At 43.2% G+C, this 13,508-nt stretch overlaps 1 protein-coding gene across 1 annotated transcript; it reads left to right on the top strand.

Moving 5' to 3' along the window:
* The first annotated feature begins 2,231 nt into the window (after window positions 1–2,231).
* On the top strand, window positions 2,232–6,584 carry aqp3b (aquaporin 3b). Its single transcript, XM_046368234.1, has 6 exons — window positions 2,232–2,418; window positions 4,262–4,388; window positions 5,105–5,242; window positions 5,468–5,586; window positions 5,753–5,970; window positions 6,075–6,584. The coding sequence occupies exons 1-6, from the start codon at window positions 2,311–2,313 to the stop codon at window positions 6,265–6,267; spliced, it is 903 nt and encodes a 300-aa protein (XP_046224190.1). The 5' UTR covers window positions 2,232–2,310; the 3' UTR covers window positions 6,268–6,584.
* The last annotated feature ends 6,924 nt before the right edge of the window (window positions 6,585–13,508 follow it).

Genomic DNA, 13,508 nt, shown 5'->3' with positions numbered 1-13,508 from the left:
CCTGACTGACGTGCCCAAAGTAAACTGCCTGTTGCTCAGGCCCTGACACCAGGATATGCATATAATTGGTACCATTGGAAAGAAAACACTCTGAACTTTGTAGAAATCTTAAAATAATGTAGGAGACTATAACACAATAGATGTGGTAGGAGAAAATCGAAAGAAAAACCAACCAACATTTTTTTTTTTGCGTGCCCATGCTTTTCCAATGGATCATATAGGGGAAAAAATAAATCTAGCTCCCAGTATGCAATTCCTATGGCTTCTACTGGGTATCAGTAGTCTTTGTTCAAGGTTTCAGGCGTGTTTCTTCCAAAACGAGTTAGAAATATGAGTTTTACCACAGGGACACAGACTTGGAAATTTGTGTATGTGCGTGCGACGAAGAGGACACGCACCTGCTAATATCATTTTCCTATTAAACATACTTCTTTCTGTATGAAATATTATAGTTTAATTACATTTTAGGGTATCTGAGGTTTATATAGAAACATATTTTGACTTGTTTTAACAAAGTTTAGCAGTAGCTTTTTGGATTCCTTTCTCTGCATGTTGAACGAGTGGATTACTCAAATTGATGGTGCCAACTAAACAGACTTTTTGGGATATAAAGAAGGATTTTATCTAACAAAACGACACTACATTTTGTAGCTGGGACCCTTTGGATGACAAATCAGAGGAATATTTTCAAAAAGTAAGTGAATATTTAATCGCTATTTGTGAATTTATGAAACCTGTGCCGGTGGAAAAACATTTTGTGGGGCGCGGTCCTCAAACAATCGCATGGCATGCTTTCGCTGTAAAGCCTACTGTAAACCGGACAGTGCAGTTTGATCATTTTTATGATTATTTATTTTAATTGCGTGCCCTCCAGTTACATCAAAGTTGTCCCGTTAGTGGGACACCTAGCCTTTTTAAAGCAGCATGAACATTACACAGGTGCACCTTGTGCTGGGGACAATAAAAGGCCACTCTAAAATGTGCAGTTTTGTCACACAACACAATGCCACAGATGTCTGAATTTTTGAGGGAGTGTGCAATTGGCATGCCGACTGCAGGAATGTCCACCAGAGCTGTTGCCAGATAATTGAATGTTAATTTCTCTACCATGCAATGTCGTTTTAGAGAATTTGGCAGTACGTCCAACCGGCCTCACAACCTCAGAGCACATCTATGGTGTCATGTGGGCGAGCGGTTTGCTGATGTTAACATTGTGAACATAGTGCACCATGGTTTTGGTGAAGTTATGGTTTGGACAGGAATAAGCTACGGACAATGAACACAATTGCATTTTATCGATGGCAATTTGAATGTACAGATATACCGTGACAAGATCTTGAGGCCCATTGTCGTGCCATTTATCCGCCGCCATCACCTCATGTTTGAGCACGACAATGCACGGCTCCATGTCGCAAGGATCTGTACACAATTCCTGGAAGCTGAAAATGTTCCAGTCCTTCCACGGCCTGCATACTCACCAGACATGTCACCCATTGAGCATGTTTGGGCAGTACTGTATCGATGTGTCGTAACCATACCCCTACCTTTTTTAAAAGGTATTTATGACAACAGACGCTCATCTGTATTCTCAGTCATGTGAAATACATAGATTAGGGCCGAATGAATTTATTTCAATTGAATGATTTCCTTCTATGAACTGTAACTCAGTAAAATCTGAGAAATTATTGCATGTTGCGTTTATATTTTTGTTCATTATTTATTTATACTCCAGACTCTGACATTGCTCATCCTAATATTTATATATTTCCTAATTCCACAATTTTTTCTTTTAGATTTGTGTGTATTGTTTTGTATTGCTAGATATTACCGCACTGTTGGAGAAACATTCCGCTACATTCGCAACAACATCTGCTAAGTAAGGGAATTTAAGTACCCTGCGTAAAACTGTTTTAGTGATTTAGGGTGAACACATGGAGTAGAGCTTGAACCAACTACCTGCTGTGCCGTGAAGGTGCAGACCTCTTTGTAGAGGCTGTAGTTTTGCTTGCATACAAGGAGGTGACAAGTTTGACTAAGTTTCAAAACACCAAGTAGTTGTAGTACTAATCCACCTGAATTCAAGTGAGGAAAAGGTATTTTTTTAAATGAAGAGGAAAAAAGATATGGGTGGAGATGTGGAGGTAGGCGTTCAGAATCAAGGAGAGACATGTTTAAAAAAAATCAACGAGGGAGGGATCCCTCTCTGAGTGCTTAAAGAGTCGACACGCGGTCCTCCTTGACACACATTCCAAGTCAGCCCCACGTCTCCGCAACGGACCCTGTTTTCACTGGACGACCAACAGCTGCATCATGGGAAAACAGAAGGTGCTTATGGACAAGCTCGCAAGGACCTTTCAGGTCCGTCACATGCTGCTACGCCAGGGTCTGGCAGAGTGCCTGGGAACCCTGATACTGGTGGTGAGTAGAGACTGTTCTACATTACTACAATAGTATTACCTATGTATGTAAAACCCTATTATAGTGAGTGGGTGAATGTGAATTAGAAACACAGTACCATACTATTATTATCTATCGCTTGTCGGTATGAAAAGAATGTCTTCAAAAATATGGATGAAACATGTAATTAAGCAAAGTGATGGTTAATTAAGCATCTAATATTCTCTGATGACTTAATTGCTTGTTTTCTAATTAATTTCACATTGAACTTTTGTGGAATTTCATCTTAATCTAAATGTGTTGTTTAAAGCAGTGCTTTGAGCTTGGGTGTGAATGTAAAAGGATAGCTCTTCCCACATTGTTAGCATTGGCTATACAAGCAGAACTGACAGTGAATTATATTATCATCTTGTTAATATTATTTTATTATCACATCTTAATTAACCTCTCAAGTCTACATGAAAAACCTACACTGAAAATAAACATCCTTTCCTTTAAAATGATACATTTAAAGAACTTCAAATTGTTTTCCATAGAGCAAGGTAATTTATTCTGAGGAAAAGAGAGATTATCACATAATTGTTCATGCTTCCTTGGAGATATTACATTCCATATTTACATGAATTCACTTAATCTCTCTGTAAAATACACAAATTGATTAAAGTGTTGAATTATCTATAATTAATTCATGAACATTTTCACCTGAATACCTGCTTTAGGAAAAACTCAAAACCTAGCCTTCGAGACAAATCTATGGAATAGAATAGAACCTTGCCCACTAAGGTGAAACAGTCATCCACGTAGGTAAGGCCCTGGCATCCCTGTTGGTATTCCGCTAAATCCAAATAAAACACGAGGTTAACACACAAACAGCTACCTGGGGTCAGCTGTTTCCAATATTTACCCCCATACAGAACAATAACAGTAGCTGGAGGGAAGATACAAACTGAGAGGGGGCGGTTTTGCCATCTGGTATTTTTCTTGCCTGCAGCGTGAGAGGTGTAACTGATGTCTGATCCACTGTTTGGCCACACTACTGAGTGAAGACTTATGCCTCCCTGGCAAACATAACTCCCTTGGCCCTGACTGCCTGAAGGCAGGTCTTCTCTGCTCTAAGGAAGGCTCCACAGGTAGATTTTATAGATAGGATACTCTATAGGCAGCATAACCCACCCACCACAACACACTGTTGATTAAATGCATATAGAAAGATGATATATTTCTGTATGATCCACCGTGCTAATTTGTTGAAAAAACGTCCACCACCAGAACCCCTGGGCTCCGTAGCCCACCCTTATCAACACACACATGGCCTCTCGGGTCATTGGAAGCCACACCTCAGTCAAGATCAGTAGGCAAAATGGCCACATGGCACAGCAAGCGGATACTCAGGTCAAGCTGTTAAAGGCATTGATCGTCTTGGGTGACCTGAGCTAAAGTCCAAAAAACATATTTGAAATGGTACTAGACCACCGCTCGACCACAGGCATTTTTGGGATCCTGAGTGCACAAAGAACTCAGACAAAAGCTGATTGAAAAACTATTTTGGCCTGACAACAAGTTGACTAAAGCAGAAACAGACTGGACTGGTACAGGCTATTCTCCATCCATCCTCCATTCTCACAGATCTACATATACAGGCAGTCTACACAGATAGCTACAGACTGTCAGTCTGTATGTGATATGCATGCCATAGTAAACTTGTTGATGACCCTTATATATACTGTATTTAGGGGATTTGTATAATTGTTAAAACATGTATTCAACAAGACATAACCCAACAACAACACTACAATGTTCACCTGCGTTTGGTTACCCATGCACAGTGTTTCTCCTTTAACCTGTCTCTCTCCCTTCTCTGTAGATGTTTGGCTGTGGTGCGGTGGCCCAGCTGGTGCTAAGTGGTGGCTCCCATGGAATGTTCCTCACCGTCAACTTTGCCTTTGGCTTCGCTGCTACACTGGGCATCCTGGTCAGCGGACAGATCTCAGGTGAGGGGGCGTTACTGTCTGAGAGTAGCGAGTCTATTGGGAGTCATCGGTTGCCTATTGTGACAGACACATTATACTTAAGGTAAACTGACACTAATATAAAGTGCAATATTTACCCTTGTCAATGTTTTTTTCTTAGGTAAAACAGTCAGAGGGAAAGAGAGAGCGAGAGAGAGAGAAAGAGAGAGAGAGAAAGAAAGGGTGAGAGAAGCTCAGAGACAAGAAGTACGATGCTGGCTTGCCCCTTGAATTTTAAAGCCATTGGGTCCGTGATTGAAAGGAAAATGTGAAATCGCAAATTGTGTTATAACTTTATTCACTATACAAGGATTAATCTGTCTAAGCAAAGGAACATAGATTTCCACAGTTCACTTGTACCCACGTTTTTCAATGCCTAATACACATGGCAGCCTTGAAAATAAAATTAATCCCTCCAATTTACTGTCACAGAGACCTCCCGTCCTAACAGGCATTTACTGAGTCTACCTACTATTGCGGCAGATAGTCCTTTTTTCCCTCAGAGAAAAGATTTTAAGAGAATCATCTTTGGTCTTGATAGGCTCTAGTTGTTTTCCCTCACTATTTTTCTCTCACTCAGAGACTTGATTTTAAGAGAGATGGTCTTGGGTGTTTTTTACTCAGAGAAAAATTGAATAGAATAGAATGAAATTGACAAATGGTGAATTCACCATTTTCCAAATTGTTCTTTGTCACAGGAGGCCACCTGAACCCAACGGTGACCTTCGCCCTCTGTCTATTGGGGAGAGAACCTTGGAGGAAATTCCCTGTGTTTTTCTTGTTCCAGACTATAGGATCCTTCCTGGGAGCTGGGATCATATTTGGCATGTATTTTGGTTAGTAGGATTCTGATCATTTATATTTTCAGAAATGTACAAACAGCAACAACAATAGTTTTTCCAGTGGCCATATTTCACCAAAAACATTCTCAAGACTGTCAAAGTTTAGACTGTCTGAAAATAACTGTTATTTTCTCCCGAAGGGAGTTTCAAGGTTCTAAAGCTACTGTAAATGATACCACACACACTGTGATCTCTTATATCTTGCCGTGGTTTCTCCAGATGCGTTGTGGGACTACGGCCAAGGAACACTGATCGTTGTGGGGGAGAATGCCACTGCTGGGATCTTTGCCACATATCCCTCCAAACATCTCACTCTGGTTAATGGATTCTTTGACCAGGTACATACACACTATTAGTATACTATAGTATATTAGTATTCCGTATTAGGACAGCCTCAGAATCACAAGTAGTTATATGGAATATTATCCTGTATAAAACCGTTGTACATAACAACATGCACATTCCTGCAACAACCATGTAAAACTGAGCTTGGCTGTGTTACAGATTATAGGCACAGCAGCTCTGATCGTGTGTATCCTGGCCATCGTGGACCCCTACAACAACCCCATCCCCCGGGGCCTGGAGGCCTTCACGGTGGGGTTTGTGGTGCTGGTCATCGGCCTGTCAATGGGCTTCAACTCGGGCTACGCTGTCAACCCTGCCAGGGACCTGGGCCCACGCATCTTTACTGCCCTGGCTGGCTGGGGTGGTGAGGTCTTCACGTGAGTTTTGGATTTTTCTCCTGTTTTTCTTTTTCTGTGTAATAGCTCTGCTTTCCCTGTTCTCCATAAACATACAACCTTGTCTCTGTCTTGGTCTCCCACAGGGCTAATGCCTACTGGTTCTTTGTGCCAATCTTTGCCCCCTTCATTGGTGCAGTGTTGGGGGTGATGGTGTACCAGCTGATGGTGGGGTACCATGTGGAGGGAGAAGCACGAGAGAAGAAGGAAGAGGAGGAGAAAGAGGAGCAAGATGAAAGGCTCAAATTGTCCAGCCTAACTACCAAGGACAGTGCATGAGTTCATGAATATTCTTACCGTGACCCATTTTAAACACTCTTTATGTAAATAATATATATGTGTGTGTAGTACACTCTTAGAAAAATGGTTTCAAAAAAGTTATTTGACTGTCCCCATAGGATAACCCTTTTGGGTTCCATGTAGAACCCTCTGCAGAAAAGGTTCTACATGGAACGCAAAAGGGTTCTTCCATAGGTTCTCCTATGGGGACAACAACTTTCTTTTCTAAGAATGTATCTTTTTATAGATTTTATATCTTGCCTTGATTACAAACACTTTTCTTTGTGGGTATTATTAAAGTATAACTTCTCAATCAATCAATCATTCATCATTTCCCACCAGGTTCAACCTCGGGAGACAGTAAGGATCGATCGAAACAGTTTGTCAACTGTACACAGACACTGTAGCTGCAGCTCCAGTATGTCTGTCACTTTCAACATCAGAAACTCCTTCAAATCTAGAAAATAACAAAACAAAAACAGTCTTCCTTTATGCCACCTTGCTGACAAAACTGCTATAGTGATGCTTTGGCACAGATAAACAGGAAAACAAAAAGCTCAATGCTGAAGAAGTATCACCTCACATACATTTGAAATGTGGTGCTTTGTTGAATTTGTGTCAGGATCCAGGAGATTACATTGCCTCTAGATTTTATTAAGTTTTGCCCTTACAGTAAGGATTCTGGTTCTACTGAATTTGCCATGCTATAAACATATAACTATAATCTAAACTATCCTTATATCTACATGTATATTTTACACATTCATTTTACACATATAGCTCAGACACTGCCACTAACCAAGCAATAGAGTCTGTTGTACACGCACTAACATTACAGGGGCGCTGCAGCATTACCAGTATGATCCTATCCATTTAAAATGTGAGTGAGATCTTTCAAAGAGCTATGCTGAACAGTTTACTGAAATGACAACAAAAAAAAGTTTTACTGAAATCAATCTAACTTTGGACCGCTTTACGGTACACTGTGAGAAAAATAACTAACATGATTGACTGCTTCAGGTAAACCTTCAATAGCCAGGTAAATGTCAAACAAACAAACTAAATATTTGTTTACCTCTAAATACAGTTCCAAAACCTTGAATTGTTTGCCCCTTTACATTTGCTAGTACCAAATTCTGAGTAACCTACTTGAACACAGCAGTAATATTTCTATATTGTAACCACAGCCTATGCCATATGACACTGCCATGTCGATTGGTTTTCAATACATATCTTCAAGCATAAGTGTGCTTGCATGATTTGCTGATAAGAGTGTGAAAAGAGGGTAAAAGAGGATATGGTGATAAGATGCAGGCAGGTGAACTGTAGGACTATATTTTATGCTCGTCTTGAGGATAGGGAGGGTCAAGGAGTCCCTCTGATCTGTTCTTTATTAAAGAGCTCTACTGCCTAGTGCCTGCTTACTCTACTATTGTTGGCTCACATTAACAGAGTGGTTAAGGGAAGACACACAAGATCAATATTTCACAGTTATTCTCATAAGAAACCAAGCATTGGCCAACAGTATAACAAATACTGCTCTTAAAAACCGCTCTGGGGTAGGCGGGACGCTTGCGTCCCACATGGCCAATAGCCAGGGAAAATGCAGAGCGCAAAATTCAAATACATTTCTATAAAAATCTAACTTTCCTTAAATTACACATGCAAGATAGCAAATTAAAGCTACACTCGTGAATCCAGCCAACATATCAGATTTGAAAAAAGCTTTTCGGCGAAAGTGTAAGATGCTATCATCTGAACAGTAAACAATGAGAGTAGCATATTTCAACTCTGCAGGCGTGACACAAAACGCAGAAATTAAATATAAATAATGCCTTACCTTTGACGAGCTTCTTTTGTTGGCACTCCTACATGTCCCATAAACATCACAAATGGTCCTTTTGTTCGATGAATTCCGTCGGTATATATTCACAATGTCAATTTATTTGGCGTGTTTGATCCAGAAAAACATTGCTTCCAACTTACGCAACGTCGCTACAAGATATCTAAAAAGATACATGTAAACTTTGCCAAAACATTTAAAACTACTTTAGTAATACAGGTATTTCTAAACGTATAGGTATTTTTAAACGTATATAATCGATCAAATGAAGACGGGATGATCTGTGTTCAATACAGGAGCAAAACAAACTGACGCTGGTTACGCGCCTCTATCAAAAGGTACACATGAAGTGACGTTCTGAGTCCTTCTTCATTACACAAAGGAAAAACCTCAACCAATTTCTACAAACTGGTGACATCCAGTGGTAGTGGTAGGAACTGCAGGAAAGACAGTGACTTAAAAAAAAATCTGAATGGGTTGTCCTCGGGGGTTTCACCTGCTAAATATTTATCCGTTATTTTACCAGGTAAGTTGACTGAGAACACGTTCTCATTTGTAGCGATTTTTTTTACTCATCAATTTACACAAAATACCCGATGTGACGAAAAAATAATAATGGCTTTAGAAATTTATAAAATAAAAAACAGAAATACCTTATTTACATAAGAATTCAGACCTTTTGCTATGAGACTCGAAATTGAGCTCAGGTGCATCCTGCTTCCATTGATCATCCTTGTGATGTATCTACAACTTGATTAATACAACTTGAGTCCATCTGTGGTAAATTCAATTGATTGGACATGATTTGGAAAGGCACACACCTGTCTATACAAGGTCCCACAGTTGACAGTGCATGTCAGAGCAAAAACCAGGCCAGGAGGTCGAAAGAATTGTCCGTAGAGCCCCGAAACAGAATTATGTCAAGGTAAAGATCTGGGGAAGGGTACCAAAAAATGTCTGCAACATTGAAGGTCCCCAAGAACAGTGGCCTCCATTATTCTTAAATCATTATTCTTAAATGGAAGCTGATCGCAAGAAACTGGTGGTCACTCTGACAGAGCTCTAGTGTTCTTCTGTGGAGATGGGAGAACCTTCCAGAAGGACAACTATCTCTGCAGCACTCCACCAATCAGGCCTTTATGGTAGAGTGGCCAGACGGAAGCCACTCCTCAGTAAACGGCACACGATAGCCCGCTTGGAGTTTGCCAAAAGGCACCTAAAGACTCTCAGACCATAAGAAACAAGATTCTCTGGTCTGATGAAACCAAGATTGATCTCTTTGGCCTGAATGCCAAGCGTCACATCTGGAGGAAACCTGGTACCATCCCTACGGTGAAGCATGGTGGTGGCAGCATGTTGTGGGGGTGTTTTTGAGCAGAAAGGACTGGGAGACTAGTCAGGATCGAGGAAAAGATTAACGGAACAAAGTACAGAGAGATCCTTGATGAAAATCTGCGACAGAGCGCTCAGGACCTCAGACTGGGGTGAACATACACCTTCCAACGGAACAACTTTTATTTTATTTCACCTTTATTTAACCAGGTAGGCTAGTTGAGAACAAGTTCTCATTTGCAACTGCAACCTGGCCAAGATAAAGCATAGCAGTGTGAACAACACAGAGTTACACATGGAGTAAACAATTAACAAGTCAATAACACAGTAGAAAAAAAGGGGAGTCTATATACATTGTGTGCAAAAGGCATGAGGAGGTAGGCGAATAATTACAATTTTGCAGATTAACACTGGAGTGATAAATGATCAGATGGTCATGTACAGGTAGAGATATTTGTGTGCAAAAGAGCAGAAAATAAAATAAATAAAAACAGTATGGGGATGAGGTAGGTAAAAAAGGGTTGGCTATTTACCGATAGACGTGCCGTCCTTGGCCAGCTCTCCCGCTATCTCTCTCAGAATGACCTTGATCCAAATCAGTCAGGTTTCAAGACTAGTCATTCAACTGAGACTGCTCTTCTCTGTATCACGGAGGCGCTCCGCACCGCTAAAGCTAACTCTCTCTCCTCTGCTCTCATCCTTCTAGACCTATCGGCTGCCTTCGATACTGTGAACCATCAGATCCTCCTCTCCACCCTCTCCGAGTTGGGCATCTCCGGCGCGGCCCACGCTTGGATTGCGTCCTACCTGACAGGTCGATCCTACCAGGTGGCGTGGCGAGAATCTGTCTCCTCACCACGCGCTCTCACCACTGGTGTCCCCCAGGGCTCTGTTCTAGGCCCTCTCCTTTTCTCGCTATACACCAAGTCACTTGGCTCTGTCATAACCTCACATGGTCTCTCCTATCATTGCTATGCAGACGACACACAATTAATCTTCTCCTTTCCCCCTTCTGATGACCAGGTGGCGAATTGCATCTCTGCATGTCTGGCAGACATATCAGTGTTGATGACGGATCACCACCTCAAGCTGAACCTCGGCAAGACGGAGCTGCTCTTCCTCCCGGGGAAGGACTGCCCGTTCCATGATCTCACCATCACGGTTGACAACTCCATTGTGTCCTCCTCCCAGACGGCTAAGAACCTTGGCGTGATCCTGGACAACACCCTGTCATTCTCAACTAACATCAAGGCGGTGGCCCGTTCCTGTAGGTTCATGCTCTACAACATCCGCAGAGTACGACCCTGCCTCACACAGGAAGCGGTGCAGGTCCTAATCCAGGCACTTGTCATCTCCCGTCTGGATTACTGCAACTCGCTGTTGGCTGGGCTCCCTGCCTGTGCCATTAAACCCCTACAACTCATCCAGAACGCCGCAGCCCGTCTGGTGTTCAACCTTCCCAAGTTCTCTCACATCACCCCGCTCCTCCGCTCTCTCCACTGGTTTCCAGTTGAAGCTCGCATCCGCTACAAGACCACGGTGCTTGCCTACGGAGCTGTGAGGGGAACGGCACCTCAGTACCTCCAGGCTCTGATCAGGCCCTACACCCAAACAAGGGCACTGCGTTCATCCACCTCTGGCCTGCTCGTCTCCCTACCACTGAGGAAGTACAGTTCCTGCTCAGCCCAGTCTAAACTGTTCGCTGCTCTGGCCCCCCAATGGTGGAACAAACTCCCTCACGACGCCAGGACAGCGGAGTCAATCACCACCTTCCGGAGACACCTGAAACCCCACCTCTTTAAGGAATACCTAGGATAGGATAAGTAATCCTTCTCACCCCCCTTTAAGATTTAGATGCACTATTGTAAAGTGACTGTTCCACTGGATGTCATAAGGTGAATGCACCAATTTGTAAGTCGCTCTGGATAAGAGCGTCTGCTAAATGACTTAAATGTAAATGTTAAATGTCTATGTACAGCTGCAGCGATCGGTTAGCTGCTCAGATAGCAGATGTTTGAAGTTGGTGAGGGAGATAAGTCTCCAACTTCAGCGATTTTTGCAAACTGGAACGAAAGGCGGCCAAATGAGGTGTTGGCTTTAGGGATGATCAGTGAGATACACCTGCTGGAGCGCGTGCTACGGATGGGTGTTGCCATCGTGACCAGTGAACTGAGATAAGGCGGAGCTTTACCTAGCATGGACTTGTAGCTGACCTGGAGCCAGTGGGTCTGGCGACGAGTATGTGGCGAGGGCCAGCCGACTATAGCATACAGGTCGCAGTGGTGGGTGGTATAAGGTGCTTTAGTGACAAAATGGATGGCACTGTGATAAACTGCATCCAGTTTGCTGAGTAGAGTGTTGGAGGCAATTTTGTAGATGACTTCGCCGAAGTCGAGGATCGGTAGGATAGTCAGTTTAACTAGGGTAAGTTTGGCGGCGATTGAAGGAGGCTTTGTTGCGGAATAGAAAGCCAACTCTAGATTTGATTTTCGATTGGAGATGTTTGATATGAGTCTGGAAGGAGAGTTTACAGTCTAGCCAGACACCTAGGTACTTATAGATGTCCACATATTCAAGGTCGGAACCATCCAGGGTGGTGATGCTGGTCAGGCGTGCGGGTGCAGGCAGCGAACGGTTGAAAAGCATACATTTGGTTTTACTAGCGTTTAAGAGCAGTTGGAGGCCACGGAAGGAGTGTTGTATGGCATTGAAGCTCGTTTGGAGGTTAGATAGCACAGTGTCCGAGGACGGGCCGGATGTATATAGAATGGTGTCGTCTGCGTAGAGGTGGATCAGGGAATCGCCCGCAGAAAGAGCAACATCATTGATATATACAGAGAAAAGAGTCGGCCCGAGGAACCCTGTGGCACCCCCATAGAGACTGCCAGAGGACCGGACAGCATGCCCTCCGATTTGACACACTGAACTCTGTCTGCAAAGTAGTTGGTGAACCAGGCAAGGCAGTCATCCGGAAAACCGAGGCTACTGAGTCTGCCGATAAGAATATGGTGATTGACAGAGTCGAAAGCATTGGCAAGGTCGATGAAGACGGCTGCACAGTACTGTCTTTTATCGATGGCGGTTATGATATCGTTTAGTACCTTGAGCGTGGCTGAGGTGCACCCGTGACCGGCTTGGAAACCAGATTGCACAGCGGAGAAGATACGGTGGGATTCGAGATGGTCAGTAACCTGTTTGTTGACTTTGCTTTCGAAGACCTTAGATAGGCAGGGCAGGATGGATATAGGTCTGTAACAGTTTTGGTCCATGGTGTCTCCCCCTTTGAAGAGGGGGATGACTGCGGCAGCTTTCCAATCCTTGGGGATCTCAGACGATATGAAAGAGGTTGAACAGGCTGGTAATAGGGGTTGCGACAATGGCGGATGATAGTTTCAGAAATAGAGGGTCCAGATTGTCAAGCCCAGCTGATTTGTACGGGTCCAGATTTTGCAGCTCTTTCAGAACATCTGCTATCTGGATTTGGGTAAAGGAGAACCTGGAGAGGCTTGGGCAGGTAGCTGGGGGCGTGGAGCTGTTGGCCGAGGTTGGAGTAGCCAGGCGGAAGGCATGGCCAGCCGTTGAAAAATACTTGTTGAAGTTTTTGATAATCATGGATTTATCGGTGGTGACCGTGTTACCTAGCCTCAGTGCAGTGGGCAGCTGGGAGGAGGTGCTCTTGTTCTCCATGGACTTCACAGTGTCCCAGAACTTTTTGGAGTTGGAGCAACAGGATGCAAATTTCTGCCTGGCCTTAGCATTCCTGACTGACTGCGTGTATTGGTTCCTGACTTCCCTGAACAGTTGCATATCGCGGGGACTATTTTATGCTATTGCAGTCCGCCACAGGATGTTTTTGTGCTGGTCGAGGGCAGTCCGGTCTGGAGTGAACCAAGGGCTATATCTGTTCTTAGTTCTGCATTTTTTGAACGGAGCATGCTTATCTAAAATGGTGAGGAAGTTACTTTTAAAGAATGACCAGGCATCCTCAACTGACGGGATGAGGTCAATGTCCTTCCAGGATACCCGGGCCAGGTCGATTAGAAAGGCCTGCTCACAGAAGTGTTTT

Source organism: Oncorhynchus gorbuscha, linkage group LG11 (genome assembly GCF_021184085.1).
Source record: "Oncorhynchus gorbuscha isolate QuinsamMale2020 ecotype Even-year linkage group LG11, OgorEven_v1.0, whole genome shotgun sequence".
NCBI classification, from domain to species: Eukaryota; Metazoa; Chordata; class Actinopteri; order Salmoniformes; family Salmonidae; genus Oncorhynchus; species Oncorhynchus gorbuscha.
Note: the sequence above shows the minus strand (reverse complement) of the source record. Positions and strands in the feature narration are given on the sequence as shown.